The sequence below is a fragment of the Dermochelys coriacea genome, chromosome 19 (assembly GCF_009764565.3).
Source record: "Dermochelys coriacea isolate rDerCor1 chromosome 19, rDerCor1.pri.v4, whole genome shotgun sequence".
In the NCBI taxonomy this organism is placed as follows: Eukaryota; Metazoa; Chordata; order Testudines; family Dermochelyidae; genus Dermochelys; species Dermochelys coriacea.
The window spans coordinates 19,620,958-19,640,155 of NC_050086.2; the positions used below are offsets into that span (position 1 = coordinate 19,620,958).

Below are 19,198 nucleotides of genomic sequence, written 5' to 3' on the forward strand. Positions count from 1 at the left end.
TGGACTCTGCCCCAAGCGGTCGCTGGGCGGTGAACAGCGTTGGGAATGTTCCCTCGACCAAGACCAGTACTGGGCTGGAGGTGACTGTGGGGATCCCAGCGGCGGCTTGCCTCTGGAGCATGGGGCTGACATCAGCAGTGCTCCAGGCACTGGCATGGACACAATGTTCTGGGCCGCCTGCAGGGCTTCAGGCATGGATGGTATCCGGACAGGCCTGTTCCGAAGGGGCCGAGCTACTCTGCTCAACGCAAGTCAGAGGCCTGGGGCCCTGTGGGGATCAAGGACTGTCTGACATGGGCCTAGCCTCTGTCTTAGACTTTCCTCAGTGCCGCTGCGAAGAGGGAGTCTTTCTGGCCCTCTTGGTGTGCCCCGCGGAGGGGGAGTGGTGCCGATTGGTCGATGACACCAGAGGGTCACCGAGTACTGACGCTGCGGTGCCAGGTACTGCTTCATAACGGCGTGTCAGAGTCGGGGTCAGCGCTGACTCCATCAGGATGGCCTGGAGCCTAATGTCCCTTTCTCTTTTGGTCCGAGGCTTAAACGACTTGCAAATCTTGCACCTTTAGCTAATATGGGTTTCTCCCAAACAGTGCAAACAGTCTGTCTGCGGGTCACTTCTTGGCATAGAACACCTACAAGAGCCACACGACTTAAACCCCGGGGCTCAGGGCATGCCCTGGCTTGGGCTCATTGACTAAACTAACTAAACTAACTATAGGTACTATCACTGAACCAACAAACAGTTCTGGGGACGAGCTACAGCAAAGCTGGAGCAGAGCAGTTCCAACGCACATTCACTGGCGGCAAGAAGGAACTGAGGGTGGGGGGAGTGCGCAGTTCCCCTTATACCATGCCAGGCAGGCGCCACTCCAGGGGTCACGGGGGGCGCTCCCCCCCTCCGGGTACTTCTAGGGGAAAAATTTCCAGCACTGGTGCATGTGGAGAGCACGCACATCTATTGTGGAATACACGAGCAATCACTCGAAGAAGAACTGTGCGTGTCCTGGACACACAAAGAAAACCGCAAACGTAAAGTCCAAAGCCTCATCAGGGACAAAATCATGGCCAATCAAACCCCACAGTACTTCACTGTCCTTCCAACCTGGTCCTGGTCCTGCCTCCATTATCTCCCCTACTTCCCAACGTTTTGTGTGCAGGGAGACTGGGCATTGGGCAGCTAGGTGCCCAAGCCAAATAACCCTGGGTAACCAGCCCCATCCGGTGTCCCAACCAACTGCCAACCCTTACTCACACCTGAATAAAAAGGAAATGGCCAGGCTTTTAAATGCTATGACCCCCTAAGATTCAGCGACCGCCTTGCCTGTCAGTACTGCTAATGCAAACATAAACCGCTCAAGGCCACACTTACAAGCATAAATAAGGGGCCAGCCATGCACAATTCTTGTGGACATGGGAGCATCTGTTTCCATTACTGACCTCCCCCTCTCCCCCCTCCCCCCCTCACTACTAAACAGTATATTACTATTTCAGGGATAGGAGGTGCACAACTCACGGCTTACAAAAGCTATCCTGTTCTTGTAAAAATCTAATCTATTCTTTTGGACTCAGTCTTTTTATGTAGCTCCAAATACAGGGGGGACTATTCTGGGCATAAACACCCACTGTGACCTTTTGAGTACAGTTACATTTACTAATAAACTTATGCGTACTCATACCATCCCCCTCTGCAATGATATGTTCCTCTCTTCTGTTGCAACTGCCAAATCTGTGGCTCTTACTTGGGATACATCTAATCCTTTTCAAGACTTGTATTCCAGATTTCCCTCAGTGTGGGCAAAAAATAAGATGTCTAGCGGTTTGTCTAAATAAGTGTGGGCAAAAAATAAGATGTCTAGCTCATTTCTGCCCGCTCATCCAGGTTACTGGCCAACTCCTCCACCTATCAAGCAATACCCTCTCAAATCTGAGGCCATGAACACAGTAGGTGATATTATTTACTCTCTACTTCAGCAAGGCATACTGATTCCCTGTTCCTCCCCAACCAATTCCCCCATCTGGCCAATGAAAAAAACCTAATGGCTCCTGGTACCTTACCATTAATTACCATACCGTTAACCAACATGCAGACAAACTTGCCCCTGTTGTTGCCGACTCATCAGTGGCCCTCTTGGGCCTTAATCCTTCTTACTGTATATTTATTGTGTTAGACATTGCTAACAGTTTCTGGAGCCTTCCCGTGCATCCAGAATCACAGCCCTGGTTTGCATTCACCTTTGGCCCCACCCAGTACAGTTGGGCCTGTCTGCCCCAAGGATTTCACAATGCCCCACACTTTTTCACCAAGTTATGGCTAAGGCTCTTTCCTCAGTAAATTGGGTTGCTGCCAACTCCGTGTGTTTACAATATGTGAATAATTTACTGCTTGCATCCTCCAGAGCCTCTAATCACTTATGTGCCATCCAATTGTTACTTCATGCCTTGGCAAATGCAAGCCTAAAAGTTAATCCTCAAAAAGCCCACGTAGCTTTACCTACGGTTCAATATCTGGGCTATACGGTCTCCCAGGACTCAAAAGTCCTCACCTCAGACCATCGAATTGCAATTGCTGCAGCCCTATGACCCACAACAGTGCGTAAGCTACGCAAACTAATGGGTCTCCTAAATTTTTGCAGACAGTATGTCCCATCTTTTTCCACCCTAGCACAATCTCTTAATGACCTCCTTAGAGGGGCTCAAGTCTCCTCAGATCTCATTTCTTGTCACCAGAGCATAACCACTGCTTAACTAAACTTAAAATAGCCCTTCTTTCTGCCCCTGCACTTGGGATCCCCCAACCCTCAGTACCATTTAAGCTTCGGACAGCTTTGTACAGGATGGCCAGGCTGTTGCTGTGCTCACTCAAAACCACAGAATCATAGAATCATAGAATATCAGGGTTGGAAGGGACCCCAGAAGGTCATCTAGTCCAACCCCCTGCTCAAAGCAGGACCAAGTCCCAGTTAAATCATCCCAGCCAGGGCTTTGTCAAGCCTGACCTTAAAAACCTCTAAGGAAGGAGATTCTACCACCTCCCTAGGTAACGCATTCCAGTGTTTCACCACCCTCTTAGTGAAAAAGTTTTTCCTAATATCCAATCTAAACCTCCCCCATTGCAACTTGAGACCATAAACTTGAGAGACAGGCACTGCTCTGTGGCCTACTTCTCCACTCGTCTTGATTCTGTAGCTCTAGCCTTTAATCACTGTCTCCAAGCTGTGAAGGCAGCTTCTTGTACTGTAACAGTCAACCCCTCTAGTCTCTGGGGCCCCTCTCACAATCTTTGTGCCACATGCAGTGCATAAATTCCTGAATGGGGGCCCATTTTCAAAAAATCACCTCAGCCAGATGGTTCAAGTGGGAATGCACCCTCTTAAGCCCACACATTACAATTGCACACACTAATCTTTTTAATCCTGCTACCTTAATGCCAACAACAGGGGAACCCCATAAGTGACCTCCTTCTAAAAATACTATGGTCAAGGACCAACTTGTATCTAAATAACCACTACCTTTTTCTAATTTTGTTTTGTCTGTCAATAAATCCCAATACTATGTTAACGGCCAACCTTACAACAGCTGGGCAATTTGCAATCTGTCAGGTACGTGCCTCCGCTCGGGTCCCTTGCCACAATCTTGTTTGGCCCAAGTAGCAAAATTAATGGCCCTAACGCAAGCCTGCCTTTTGGCTAAAGGTCACAACGTAACTATTTACACAGACTGCCGCTAAGCTTTTAGGATGGTTCATAATTACTTAAAGTCCTAGACTAACAGGGGATACTCACTTCATTTGGTACCCCTCTTAAAAATGTGGGGGGGATATTACAAATTTATTGGACGCAATCCAAAAACCATCTGAAGTGGCTGTTAAAATCAAGGCACATACCAGAAACAATGACCCTCTTTCCCTTGCAAATGCAGCCACAGATGAGGCGGCCAAAAAGGCTGCCACAATGCCTCAGGACAATTTTCAAGTAGCAGCCACCCAAATTTCTGACTTGAAACAAATTTCTTTACCTGAATTGCAAGAACAATGTCCTAAAAAGAAAAAATGGATATGGACTGAGAATGCAAAATTGACAAAAACAATACCTGGGTTACAAAGGACCAACAGTTTGTGGCTTCTAGAGCAATTATATCTCACCTTTGTGATCTCTACCACCTGCCAACACATCCAAACCCAAAAGCTATGCTGTACCACATAAATGGAAAGTGGTGGTGGCCCAGAATGACAGCGGACATACATGACTATGCCTTGTATGTGCTAAATGTAATGAAGGCAAAAAGCTTAAAGTAGCCATCAGTCATCAGCCTCGACCCACGGGCCCTATGCAAAAAATTCATTTTATTTTATAAGTCCCTTGCTACCTAAAAAAGAAAAAAAAAATATTGCTTGGTTCTAATTCACCATTTTACTCGATGGATTGAAGCCTTCCCCCCCTCACATCTAAGAATGATGCAGGAACAGTGGCCAATGGCCAATGAATTTTGCCCCCAATGGGGCCTACCCTGTTCAATAAACTCAGCTCAAGGAACGCATTTTACAGGATGAATCATGAAAGAGGTCTGCACAGCCCTAGGCATCAAACAGAAATTCCACTGTCCATACCACCCTGAGAGTTCTGGACTGGTAGAACGAGCAAACCAAATTAAAAAAAAAAAAAAAAAAACCACCCAAAGGCTTTACTATCTCAAGGAACCAACTGGGTAGCACAACTACTCACTGCCCTTCTTTCTATGAGGGCAAGCCCTAGTGCCAGCACAGGAATTTTGCCCTTTGAACTCATTACTGGAATGAACATGTCACTGAGGGAAGGATGCGTAGTCCCGGCTCCCCTCCCCCGGTCTCCGACACTGTACGGGAATATATCAAACATGTAAATTAAGTCTTACAGCCCCTAAAACTAACTGTCCAAGATTGACAAGCAGCCCAGGATCCTCCAGAAACCCCCTCTTGGGCTGACATACAGAAGGGAGATCACGTTATGGTAACGACACATAACCCCGGGGTACTTCAGCCAAAATACTCCGGCCCACACATGGTATTGGCCCATACAAATACCTCGGTGAAAGTGCAAGGAATCTCAAAATGGGTCCATAAAACCAGAATTAAAATGTATAAATAATTCATTCTGTTTATATTGTATCCTTTTAGGTAACAAATGTGGCTCCCCATGTTCATCTTCCTCGCAAACATACCTGACGCAGCCTCCTGGGACCTGCCCTTGGTACACGTTACACAAAATACCTGTTTAAAAACTGGGTAGTACGTGCAACTCCCTGCAGGAGGCAGCGGCAAATGGGTAAAGAAACCAGACACTTGGCTTACCCTCAGACCGGACCACCTGGGACCTATCGTGGTTACAAGCTCGCCCCCATAAGGATCCTGGGCCCAAGGTCCCAATCCAACTACCACAGCCCAGGAGCAGCCTTCGGCTCCCTCCCTGCATCTCACCAAATATGGAATGTAAATGGGTATTTAGCCTCATGAGATGTGCGTCCACAAATATAGGGACTCCAATTCCAGGGTGCCCAACCATAAAATGTTGGGAAAAGAACCAAGAGACAAAGAATCATAGACTTTAAGGTCAGAAGGGACCATTATGATAGTCTAGTCTGACCTCCTGCACAACACAGGCCACAGAATCTCACCCACCCACTCCTGGAACAAACCCCTAACTGTGTCTGAGCTATTGAAGTCCTCAAATTGTGGTTTAAAGACTTTGAGGTGCAGTGACCTGTGCCCCACGCTGCAGAGGAAGGCGAAAAACCCCCAGGGCCTCTGCCAATCTGCCCTGGAGGAAAATTCTTTCCCGACCTCAAATATGGCAATCAGCTAAACCCTGAGCATGTGGGCAAGATTCACTAGCCAGACACCCAGGAAATAATTCTCTGTAGTAACTCAGATGCCACCCCATCTAACATCCAATCATAGGCCATTGGGCATATCTATCGCTAATAGTAAAAGATAAATTAACTGCCAAAATTCGGCTATCCCATATCATCCCCTCCATAAACTTATCAAGCTTAGCGTGACAGACTGTCAATTTCTATTCTATTTCAAGGGCCTCGGATGGATCAGTTAAAATTCACAACATTTATGAGGCTGATAATAGGCTGGGAGAGTATCGATGTGAATGTGTGTGGGAGGATTGGGTAGTTTTCAGGAACATGACAGTGTTTGTAAGTGCAGGACATTCCTCCTCTGCTGTGGGCATCTGGGATGGAGGGGCACTACTGTCAGGAACACTGTGTGCACCTGGTTAAACGTTTGCATTTTACGAATATATATTGTTACAGTCTAACTACTTGTGGATACTCCCTGCCTACTGTCTGTCCAACATTGTATCCTACCCCCCTGGACGGCATTATTCAAGTAGGCCCCAACAAAACACTTTTGCATTATTCTTATGGTTTTCAAGTTAAATATGATTTGTCCGATTTTTCAGCACCCTTGCAAAATGTATGTTTAGACCACCCTAGCTCCCTGTGATGGCTTCAGGACCAGCTACAGTTTTTAATGCACCAATGTGTTATTCGAGCCGTACAGCCAAAAGACAAAAACATAGCATGTTAGGTGACACTGGAGGATTATTTGAAAGCTCCAGTTCCATACTAAATACACTCAATTTGAATTCTGAAAAGTCATACAATTCTTGGGTCAAAGGCCAAACCACCCAAGCCCTTAAGCATACTAACACCGGGTTATCTTATGCTCTAACTGTAATTAATGTAGTCATAAAGGATTCCTACAAAATCATTAAAAAAACCCTCAAATACTATAGTCAACCTGGCTAAGTCACAAGTTAAAGGTCATGCTTGTGATATGCTAGCTCGTGATCTGTTTAACATTGCAAAAGAAGACGACATGTTAAATGTATGCCTGGGTTTTCCCCTTTCCTCCCCTACCCTTGCCCACGTTACAGGCATTTCTCTCAACTAATAGTAGCGTCTTTACTTCCTCCAGACTCACGCTTCTCCTTTAATTTCCTTCGTGTACCCTTCTGTTATCCCTACCCATGTGCTTCCCTCTTCTTTCCATTTTAAGTCTATTAAATATGTAGCTAACAATATAGTGTACAAAGTAGGGCTATCCGGATATCTGGCACCATCCCCCAGTGACGCTTCACTGATGACAACCTCAAACTGTTGTACAGAAACAGACAGTTACATCGTGTGTTCCTGTTCTACCCTTCGTCCTTTAACCTTGTCCTCTTCTGTGGTTGTGGATGTCCTTCCTCTTGCAGATGATGAAATTGCTGTACAAGTATCCGCTACTCAGTGGTGTTTCATCACCACTGCATCTTATTACATGTACAGACCACTACAGTGCCAGACAAACACTTCCATGTGCCTGCAAATTACTGACTCATTTACCCTAGCTGATGTGCACCTCCCCGACTGTGTGTTCACTGGAATGACAACGGCTCCTCGGTGGTATAACAACCTATACCTGGACAATACACTGGTTCAACTGGCCAAGGAGCTACTTCTCAAAGTAGTCCTGGCTGCTGCGTTTACCACCATTCATAACAACGTCACCAAAGGTCACACTGAAGTCCAGCTCTCCAATCAAACCATCACCCAACTAAAAAATCCTGTTCATAATGCATCCTACAGCCCCATCTCCTAGTGGACCACCGTCCAAACAACAGCTGCTGCTGCTGCTTCTATATTTGTGTTACTAATCTCTCGTCATGTGTGGGTACTTTAGACACACACTTAAAAAATCCTACTATGTTCCCTACCTTTCCCCCTTCCCGCAATTCCCCTCTCCCTCCCTCCTCCTACCTCCCTTGGGCAACCCTAAAACAGATCATGTATATCAAAGCATTTAAAGTATTAACTTTATCTCACCTAAAAGTTTGATATGTCAACAGGAGGGAATTGTCAAGCAAGAGTTAATATTTAGCTAACAGCTAAGGCAGAAACCGCAGATCAAGCAGAAATGCTTCAGCGGCCCAAGGACAATGGCTTCTGTCAATACGCGATAACTCAGATATTCAAATGTCCACCCCAGTAACTCAGTTTATCGGTAAGAAAGGACAATGCTGACCACACCCAGGGCCCCCAGATATCTGTAAGCACTCATCCCTATCCCCCCACCCTGCCTCTTCCGCCCCCACAAGGTAGCCATAGATACTTGATATAATCAGGATGACCTCTACACATATTGTGGCAAACAGCCAGCACTACTTCGATGGGTCTCACGCTCTCTCCTCTTGGGAAGGGTTCAGGGCACTGTTTCTCGCCCCTGAACTGGGGTATGAACTGCCCCACTAGTGTCTTAGGGGAGGGGAGCGGAGAGGGAGGGATCCAGGCCCACCCTCTACTCCGGGTCCCAGCCCAGGGGCCCTAGGGATAGCAGTAAACAGCTTGAAATAGAGGTTCCTTCCCCGGGGCTACTTCCCTCTCCTGCCCTTCAGCTTGTGGGACCTCCTGCCCTCCCTCTGCACAAACCAGATGTCCCTTTACCTAGGGTCTTGGTCTTCTTAGCCCACCGCAGCATTTCTCCAAACTCTCCTCTGCTTCCCTCCAAATTGCTCTCTGCTCCAACACCAGTCCACTCTGCTTCAACTCCTTTCCGTGTCTGATTAAAGCAGGGGTTTTTTTTAATCAGGTGACTGGCTTCAGGTGCTCTAATTGGCTTCAAGTGCTTTAATTAATCTATAGGAAACTTTCTTCCCTCTACAGGGAATAAGGCTCCCTTCTAACACTCTCCTGCTGCCCTCTGGCCTTGCTGTATCACATATCCCGCCTGCTCAACACCATGGGGTTGGGCTACTTGGGACGAGAGGCCGAGCTGTTGTGATAGACCATCAGCGTTGCTGTGTTGGCTTCCAGCCCTATGATGTACCTGGAAATGGGAGGGCTGCAGGGATAGGAACCACTTAGTCACTCTTGCATTCTTCTCCTTGTTTCTGTGCATCCACTGGAGTGGGGCGTGGTCTGTCACGAGGGCAAACCGCCGCACCAATAGGTAGTAGCGGAGAGTCTCCATAACCCATTTTACCGCCAGACATTCCTTTTCAACAACGGCACACTTTTGTTCCCTGGGGAGGAGTTTCCGGCTGAGGTACAAGATCAGGTGTTCCTCCTCCCCTACCATCTGCGAAAGGGCAGTTCCTAGCCCCACCTCCAAGGCATCTGTTTGTAGGATGAATTCCTTCTCAAAGTCTGGGGCTATGAGTACTGGATGGCAGCAAAGGGCTGTCCTTAAATCTGCAAATGCTTCTTCTGTCACATCAGAGTAGCAGCCGTGTTAGTCTGTATTCGCAAAAAGAAAAGGAGTACCCGTGGCACCTTAGAGACTAACAAATTTATTAGAGCATAAGCTATCGTGAGCTACAGCTCACTTCATCGGATGCATTTGGTGGAAAAAGCAGAGGAGAGATTTATACACACACACACACACACACACACACACACACACACACACACACACACAGAACATGAAACAATGGGTTTATCATACACACTGTAAGGAGAGTGATCACTTAAGATAAGCCATCACCAGCAGCAGGGGGGGGGGGGGAAGGAGGAAAACCTTTCATGGTGACAAGCAAGGAAGGCTAATTCCAGCAGTTAACAAGAATATCAGAGGAACGGTTTTCCTCCTTTCCCCCCCCCCCCCCCCCGCTGCTGGTGATGGCTTATCTTAAGTGATCACTCTCCTTACAGTGTGTATGATAAACCCATTGTTTCATGTTCTCTCTGTGTGTGTGTGTGTGTGTGTGTGTGTGTGTGTGTGTGTGTGTGTGTGTGTGTGTGTGTGTGTGTGTAAATCTCTCCTCTGCTTTTTCCACCAAATGCATCCGATGAAGTGAGCTGTAGCTCACGAAAGCTTATGCTCTAATAAATTTGTTAGTCTCTAAGGTGCCACGGGTACTCCTTTTCTTTCTGTCACATCAGTCCACTTTACTATCTCGGGGCCCCGAGCCTTTATCAAATCCGTCAATGGCCCTGCTCTTGTGGCAAAATGAGGGATGAATCTCCGATAGTATCCTACTATCCCTAGAAATGCTCTGACCTGCTTTTTGCGGACTGGTCGAGGCCGACCTTGTATTGCCTCCACTTTGTTCCATTGGGGGTTTCACAATGCTCTCCCTACTACATACCCGAGGTATCTGGCCTCAGCTAGTCCTATCACGCATGTGAGAAGGTTGGCAGTGAGGCCGGCATTCCGCAGGGCATCTAGCACCGCTTCTACTTTTCCAAGGTGCGTTTCCCAGTCAGGACTATGGTTGACTGTCATCTACATAGGCGGCGGCATATTTGGCATGGGGTCGCAGCAATTTGTCCGTAAGTCGTTGGAATGTTGCAGGGGCCCCATGGAGTCCGAAAGGGAGGACAGTGTATTGGTACAGGCCATCAGGTGGAGAGAAGGGCAGTCTTTTTCTTGGCATTCTCAGCCAATATCCTTTTGTCAGGTCTAGCGTGGTTAGGTATCAGGCCTTGCCTAACTGATCAACTAGCTCATCAAGGCATGGTATCGGATAGGCTTTGAATTGGGATACTTCATTCAACTTCCGGAAGTCATTGCAAAACCTCAGGGTGCCGTCAGGTTTGGGGACTAGTACAATAGGGCTGGAGCACTGGCTGTGGGATTCTTCAATAACCCCGAGTTCCAGCATCTTCTTTACTGCTGTCCCAATTTCTTCCCTTTTAGTTTCCGGTATTCGGTACGGTCTTATCGTCCCCTTTACTCCAGGACTGGTGACAACATGATGTTGGACCAGTGTCATACGGCCTGGCTGTGTACAGAACATGTCCTGGTTCCGTTGGATCATATCAATGACCTCTGGCCATTGTTCTGGAGTTAACTCAGAAGATATCTTCACCTGCCCCGGTAGGTCATCTGTCTGGAGTGGAGCTCCCCGAATGACAGGCACGTCTCTCGGTCATGCCAGGGCTTCAGTAAGTTGATGTGGTCGATTTTCTCTGGCCTTTGGCGGTCTGGTTGTCTGACCTTATAGTCCCCAATGGCTTCCACCATCTCATATGGTCCATGCCAGCTGGCTAGGAGTTTGCTTTCTGCTGTCGGCACTAGCACCATCACCCATTCCCCCGGCTGAAATCTCCATACTTTCGCCCAACGACTGTAATATGTTCGCTGGGCCTCTTGTGCTTTTTCAAAATGTTCTCGTACTATAGGGGTTACTCGAGTTAGATGAGAGAGCGACTGTGTCATGTCATTGAGCACATTCTTTCCTGGGTTGGGTTGCTCTTCCCAATCTTTCTTGGCAATATCTAATATTCCGCGGAGGTGGCGTCCGTATAGTAGTTCAAAGGGAGAGAAACCAGTGGATGCCTGTGGGATTTCCCGTATAGCAAACATTAAATACGGTAGAAGGGTATCCCAGTCTTTTCCGTCCTGTGCTACCACCTTCTGGATCATACTTTTAAGGGTACGGTTAAACTGCTCGACCAGTCCATCTGTTTGTGGTTGGTAGACTGAGGTCCGTATGGCCTTGATGCGGAGTAGGGTATTTAAGTCTTTCATTAATTTTGACATGACAGGGGTTCCTTGATCTATCAGGATCTCCTTAGGGATGCCCACTCTGGCAAAAACCTGGAGTAGTTCTTTTGCTATTGCCTCGAATGTGGGGTTTCTTAAAGGAATGGCTTCTGGATACTGCGTGGCCGAGTCAAGGATGACTAGTATGTTTCGGTGGCCCCATGCCGATCTTACCAGTGGGCCCACTATGTCCATGGCTATCCTCTTGAAAGGAACTTCAAAAATAGGCAAAGGTACTAATGGGGCCCGCAAGTGAGGTCGAGAGCTATGCAACTGGCATTCAGGGCAGGAGGTACAATAGCGCTGGACCTCTGCACGTATTCCTGGCCAATAAAACCTTCTTAGGATTCTATCCAGTGTCTTATCTACTCCTAGATGTCCCCCAAATAGATGACTGTGAGATAACTCTAGTACTGCCCTTGTGTTTTTCCGTGGGACTAAGAGTTGCTCTGCTTCTTCCCCTCGTATTTGCACTATCCTGTACAACAGATTGCATTTGAGCATGTAATATGGACTTGGGCCTTTGGTCTTTCCTTCCACGGGTATGCCATTTACTTCCACTACCTCCTCCCTCACATTCGCATATAGCAGGTCATTGGCTTGCTCCTTCCTGAAATTCTCATGTGCAGTACTAATCTGACTTAATTCCAGGGGGCCTGTTTCTACTCCCCCACCTCGGTTGCCCCTACTTGGGCTAGGAACTGCCTCCGAATCCTCACCGGCCCAAATTATCTCCTGGCCTCCTGAGCGGGTTCGCCTACCAACAAGGGAGGTTTTCTGGTTCTCTGCTAGCATCCTGGTCCCTAATCTTTTATCTGCCCTCCTTTCCCACCTAGACTTTCGGGATTTTACTGGTGATGAGAATAACTCTGGGGCAAATTTGGCAAACATTGGGGTGAGGCTATCTGTAGGTGCCTCTGTCTCAGCCTGGGGGTTGCTACTCTCCCCTAGCTCTATTGGGGGAGTAAACTCTCAAACCCGGGAAATTCCCTACCAATTAAGACAGGGTAGGGGAGCCTGGGGACCACCCCTGCAGTCACCCTGGTAGTATTCCCCTAGGATCTCAATCCATACCAGGATTGTGGGGTAGAAATTTACAGTGCCATGAACACACGTTACCCCTGTGTTTTTGGCCCGGGTTAGTTGGTCTTTCCCCACCAACTTCCCCGAGACCAGCGTGACAGCACTCCTGGAATCTACTAATGCTATGGTTTCGAGACCATTCATTTTTACTAATCTTGTATACCCATGCAACGTCATTGCAACCCCTACCAAGCCCATTAGGCCACATTGCTCTCCGTGATCCCCCAGATTACATTGCATAGGCTTTTCCCTGTTGGGGCATTGGGCTGCTATATGCCCCAATACCCCACACTGGTAACACCGCCCCCTTATTCCGGTTGCCGCCCTTGCCTCGGGCAATTTGGCCGGCCCCCCCAGCCCTCTCTTCCCAAACCCCTAGGTTCCTTTTGGCCTCGGGCCATTCCTTGGTGTCTTTCCTCACAGTTATGGTTCTCCTAGAGTTCTCGACAGTCCTGGGCTTTGGGTTTGGGACTGGCTTATCTCACCCCCTGGGGTCTGGAACAGTTCGCAGGCTGCCAGCTGTCTTTCCACGAGGGAGACCAACTCATCACAAGTGGAGGGGTCATTCTGGCCAACCCAAGCCCGGAGGCCTGGTGGTAGCCCTCTCATATACCAGTCCAGTACCAGGAGCTCCATCATCTTCTCAGAGCTGAGGGCCTCAGGGCGCAGCCATTTCCGGGTCAGGTGGATCAGGTCAAACAACTGCGATAGGGGTGTCTTGTCCTCCATATACTACCACTCATGGAACCTCTGGGCTTGCAACGCCTTTGTTACTCCGGATCTGGCCAGGATCTCGGCCTTCAGCTGAGGGTAATCTGCTGCAGTCTCCGCGGCCATAACATAGTAGACCTTCTGGGCCTCCCCACACAGGAATGGGGCGAGGATACCAAATCACTGATCTTGGGACCAGGCCTCCCATAGGGCTGCTCTTGCAAAAGCCAAGAGGTATGCCTCCACATCATCCTCCCATGTCATTTTCTGTAGGCAGTGGCTGGCCCATATGGTCCGGGTCCCATCGCAGTTGCGGTTCATCTCCATAAGAGCCTTCATCCGGTTCATCAGCTCTTGCAGCAGGGTTCGGTCCTGGGCAGCCTGACTCATCAACAGACGATAGACTCCTGCTGCATCTGAGTCGCCTCCTGTTGGGTGGTTGCTTGGATCCGGGTAGCCTCCTCCTGGGCTGCAGTGGCTTGTATTAGAGCCTTGACCATGTCGTCCATCTTAGGGACAGGAGGGTTTTGGCTAACCCTGGTTTAAGTCCCCAGCACGTAGATCCCACTTCTAACACCACATGTGGCAAATTGCCAGCACTACTTTGATGGATCTCGTGCTCTCTCTTCTTGGGCAGGGTTCAGGGCACTGTTTCTCACCCCTGAACTGGGGTATGAACTGCCCCACTAGTGTCTTAGGGGAGGGGAGCGGAGAGGGAGGGATCCAGGCCCACCCTCTACTCCGGGTCACCAGCCCAGGGGCCCTAGGGATAGCGGTAAACCGCTTAAACTTGAGGTTCCTTCCCCTGGGCTACTTCCCTCTCCTGCCCTTCAGCTTGTGGGGCTTCCTGCCCTCCCTCTGCACAAACCAGGTGTCCCTTTACCTAGGGTCTTGGTCTTCTTAGCCCACCGCAGCATTTCTCCAAACTCTCCTCTGCTTCCCTCCAAATTGCTCTCTGCTCCAACACCAGTCCACTCTGCTTCAACTCCTTTCCATGTCTGATTAAAGCAGGGTTTTTTTTTTAATCAGGTGACTGGCTTCAGGTGCTCTAATTGGCTTCAAGTGCTCTAATTAATCTATAGAAAACTTTCTTCCCTCTACAGGGAATAAAGCTCCCTTCTAACACTCTCCTGCTGCCATCTGGCCATGCTGTATCACAGTATGTACTGTTCCTATTATCTTTGTTAAGAGTTTTCTTTTTACTTGTAACAATGTACAAATAAATGCAAATGAATTAATAAGAGAATGTATATAACTGGCCATTGTGGCACCATATTTTTGAAGCTGTTTACCAGTCTTCCCGGTGCCGTGAATAAATCCTCCTTCAGCACTGTCTTTGCTTGCCTGATTCTTGGAGAAAAGAATCTTTTTGCCTAACAAGAGAAAGAGAGCCTACAAGGAATGGAAGAAGGGATGGATCACCAAGGAAAGCTACCTCTTGGAAGTCAGTAAGTGCAAAGGAAAAGAAAACATTAGTAAAAGGTTCTATAGCCATATAAATAAGAAGAAAACAAGAAAAGAAGTGGGACCACTAACCACTGTGGAGGTGGTGGCGATGAAAGAATCTAGGCACGGACCAACACCTAAATTAATACTTTGCTTCAGTTTTTAATATGGGCAATCATAGCATCACAGGACTGGAAGGCACCTCAAATGGTCATCTAGTCCAGTCCCTTGCACTTATGGCAGGACTAAGTATTATTTTAGACCACGCCTGACAAGTGTTTGTCTAATCTGCTCTTAAAAATCTCCAGTGATGGAGATTTCACAACCTCCCTGGGCAATATATTTGAGTACTTTGCCCTGACAATTAGCAAGTTTTTCCTAATGTCCAACCTAATGTGCACTTGCTGCAATTTAAGCCCATTGATTCTTGTCCTATTCTAAGAGGTTAAGGAGAACAATTTTTCTCCCTCCTCCTCCTTGTAAAAACCTTTTATGTATTTGAAAAATGTGATCATGTCGCCTCTCAGTCTTCTCTTCTCTAGACTACACAAACCAAATTTTTTTCAATCGTCCCTCATAGATCATGTTTTCTCGACCTTTAATCATTTTTGTTGCTCTTCTCTGGACTTTCTCCTCTTTGTCCACATTTTCCTGAAATTTGGTGCCCAGAACTGGACACAATACTTCAACTGAGGCCTAATCAGCACAGAGTAGGTCAGAAGAATTACTTCTCATGTGATCCTTACAACAATCCAGCTAATACATCCCAGAATGATGTTTGCTTTTTATTTCTTTTTGGCGCAACAGTGTTACATTCTATACTGCTATTTAGCTTGTGATCCTCTATGACTCCCAGATCCCTTTCCACAGTACTCCTTCCCAGGCAGTCATTTCCATTTGTATGTGTGCAACTGATTGTTCCTTCCTAAGTGGAGTACTTTGCATTTGTCCTTATTGAATTTCATCAGATTTACTTCAGACCATTTCTCCAGTTTGTCCAGATCATTTTGAATTTTAATTCCATCTTGCAAAGCACTTGCAACCCCCCCCCCAGCTTGGTATCTGCAAACTTTATAATTGTATTCTCTCTGCCATTATCTAAATTATTGATGAAGATACTGAACAGAACTGGAACCAGAACTGATCCCTGCAGGACCCCACTCAATATGCCCTTCTAGCTTCACTGTGAAACATTGATAACTGGTTGGAAAACTGTTTCCAAAGAAGTTATGCACCCACCTTTTGATAGTTCCATCTAAGCTATATTCCCTAGTTTGTTTATGAGAAGGCCACGTGAGACAGTATTAAAAGCCTTACTAAAGTAAAGATACATCATCTCTACCACTTTCCCCCTATCTACAAGGCTTGTTAACCTGTCAAAGGAAGCCATTAGATTGGTTTGACATGGTTTGTTCTCGACTGTTACTTATTACCATATTATCTTCTAGGTGTTTGTAAACTGACTGCTTGATTATTTTTCTCTTTCTGGGTACTGAAGTTAAGCTGACTGGTCTATAATTCCCTGGGTTGTCTTTATTCCCCTTTTTATAGACTGGCACTATATCTGTCTATCAGTCCTCTGGAATTTCCCCCATCTTTCATGATTTTTCAAAGATAAGTTTATGGATGGGATGATGAAACTGCCTACAATGTCATGTAGCCAATCTACAACTAACAGTTGCAAATATCTTCAATGGCCAGTGATGCAACACTAGACGGGGCAGGCTCTGAGTTACTACAGAGATTTCTTTCCCAGGTGTCTGGCTGCTGTGTCTTGCCAAATGCTCAGGGTCCATATTTGGGATTGGGAAGGAATTTCCCCCCACCTGTTAGATTGGCAGAGACCCTGTGAGTTTTTATCTTTCTCTGCAGCATGGGGCACAGATCACTTGTAGGTTTAAACTAGTGTAAATGGTAGATTCTCTGTAATTTGAAGTCTTTAAATCATTATTTGAGGATTTCAGTAACTCAGCCAGAGGTTAGGGATCTATTACAGCAGTGGGTGGGCGAGGTTCTATTGCTTGTGATGTGCAGGAGAGATCAGACTAGATGATCATGATGGTCCCTTCTGGCCTTAAAGTCTATGAGACTATTCATTTCTATCAGCAAAGCATGAGGTCACTTACTGTATGACAACCTCCAGAGCCTGTCCTAGAGAGACTGGCTTGTTATTGAGGACATTGAAGTCCAGCTGATGACTGAGATAGGAAGTGGCCTCCAGCAAACGGTTGAATTCCTGCTCCACCATTTCATCTTTCTCTTTAGGAACCTGAAAGTCAAAGAACAGATTTGTCTCTGTAAATTAAAAAAAAGAAAAAAACAAACAAACAAACAAAGAAAACACCCACCAAACCTCCAGATATGAACACTTAATTAAGGAGGAACCTAATAGGTGTGGAGTGGAGGCTGGTAAAATTAAGAAGTCCAGAAAGACTTCAGAACCATGAAGCTTAGACTTACTATTCCATTGTGGTGCTAATTCCACTACAAGATATGTTCTTAATTCAGTAACACAAGTTGCCTCCAATCCTTTCCCCTCAAAATGTGAGCGGTGTATATAGCAATGAAGTAATAAGCAAACGAGCAAGGTAGAGCACGGACGTGTAATGTTACACTGGTGTTGATGGAATCATTACTGCCCTGTGTCATACACTTTAAAAAAAGCTATAGTGAATAAAAAGAAGCTGAGAGCAGGCACCTGTAAGTTTTGAAGTCTTAAATTCTTCAAAATGATCAGACAAGAGAAGTATGCAAGGCATTAAGGGATAACCTGCCAAGTTCCTCTCTCTTTCTCACCTCTGAATTGGTAAACAGGCAACTAGCATTGTTTACTGGGCTCCCCCATGACTGCAAAAAACAAGTCAGTAGAAAAAGGCTTCCTCAACTAAAGTATGAAGTCAAACACCTGAGGTCCAATGGCTCACCTGTGGGCCATGTGTACATTCTTTCGGATGTCAGAAAGGTGCACCCTGGCTCTACTGAGCTGTTTGTCACCTTCCGATGAGGTTTAGTGCACATCAAGCCTTCAGAGAAGGCATGAGGTACACTGATCAGGCAGAAGGAAGGTACTACATAGGTGAAAGCTTGGCTACAAATGGCGCAAGCAGTGCCCCCTGGCAACCTCATCTATCCCTGGATGAAGTAGGGGTATTGCTGGTAGTTAGATAAGTTTTTCAATCTTACTGTGTAGTAGGGGAGCATTTCTTTAAACACTTTTGGTGTTGCTACTGTGACACCGCTGAACATTCAACACAGCCACAACAGTTCTACTAGGCCAGTGTTTGAGGCCTCCCTCACCCCACTGGATGGCAACCCCTATGACAAGTGCACAGCAGCACAGTCCAGCTGTTAAGTGTAGCAGCTGCAGGTCTGACCAGTGGTTACTGTTGCTGGAGATGTGCGGAGGGGCCAGCAAGGATATGCATTGTGGAGCCTTTTCCTGAGCTCCGAGAACATGGGAGAAGCTCTAAGGTGCTTCAGCTGTCCTGACCCTGGTAAGAGGGAGTGAGTGAATTAGGGCAAAAAAAACTTAGGAGTCTGAGCATAAAGAAAAAAAGGGTGTGAGAACACATGAGGGGGCAGGGACAAATGGGTCAAAGAAAAAGAGGAGAGAAAACAGCAAGCACCATAAAGGAAGGCAGATTGGCAGAGATAAAGTGTCAGAAATAGCATGTGTCAGGCTTACAGGAGAGTCCTCTCTGGAGGCCAGGGACAGACGCAGGGCTACTTTCTCCAGGAGACAATTCCACATGGTTAGGGGCATCCTCCTACTTCTTATCCCTGGCCCTGTAAATGCTAGATATGACGATTGCACTGCAGAGTGCCTCTCCTAATAACCTCTCAAAAGCCGCTTCCTCAGGAAGGCTAGGACAACTCCCAAGGAGCTCTGGGTGGTGAATTGCAACTTGTCTCCTGTGTATATACTAAAGGTGAGGGTTAATCAAAATGTCTTGTACAGAATAGAGAGTAGCAGATTTCATACCCTTCCACCTGGATTGAGACAGGCTTTAATCTCAGTTGCTGATGATGACAGGGAAGATGGAGACACAAACTGAGGAAGTTCATAGTGAAGTGGTGACTGCCCTTTGGCTCCAGTACTAGTCGGGAGGCATATTTAAAGGGACACTGTCAAGGCTGTAGGTCCAACATGAGACCTACGTATTTCCTTTCAGTTTGTATAGTCAGTGTAAATTTTTTTGCTCCCCTAAAATGATTCAAAGTTATCTGCCCAACATTCATGAGCAACCCAACAACAAGAAGTCAACGTGAATGTACCACTGAAGGAAAAAAGTGTTCAGCAACAAATTATTTCAAATTTTAAACTTAGGAATTATTATAAACAGTAAAAAAGGGATTTTAAAAAATTATAAGTGATACCTTGACAGTGTCCTTTTAACCATTGCAGCAGAAAGAGAAATAAATAATAAATAACCTGACAGGTGT

General features: G+C 46.8%; 1 protein-coding gene and 1 long non-coding RNA gene across 4 annotated transcripts in view; both read right to left on the reverse strand.

The window, feature by feature from the left end:
* The window catches only part of KDM1A (lysine demethylase 1A), a 173,846-nt gene that overhangs the window by 79,148 nt on the left and 75,500 nt on the right, over nt 1-19,198 (reverse strand). For 2 of the 3 annotated variants that reach the window (XM_038377500.2, XM_038377496.2), the window contains one exon: nt 16,882-17,024. In XM_038377500.2, coding sequence (XP_038233428.1) covers nt 16,882-17,024 — 143 coding nt within the window. Of the gene's footprint in view, nt 1-16,881; nt 17,025-19,132; nt 19,145-19,198 lie in introns of all 3 variants that reach the window. The other variant, XM_038377495.2, reaches the window with a different exon arrangement.
* On the reverse strand, nt 1,122-14,072 carry LOC122458307. Its single transcript, XR_006278288.1, has 3 exons — nt 13,890-14,072; nt 4,030-4,035; nt 1,122-1,135 (listed from the first exon to the last, which is right to left on the reverse strand). It is a non-coding gene; the product is annotated as an uncharacterized LOC122458307 (long non-coding RNA).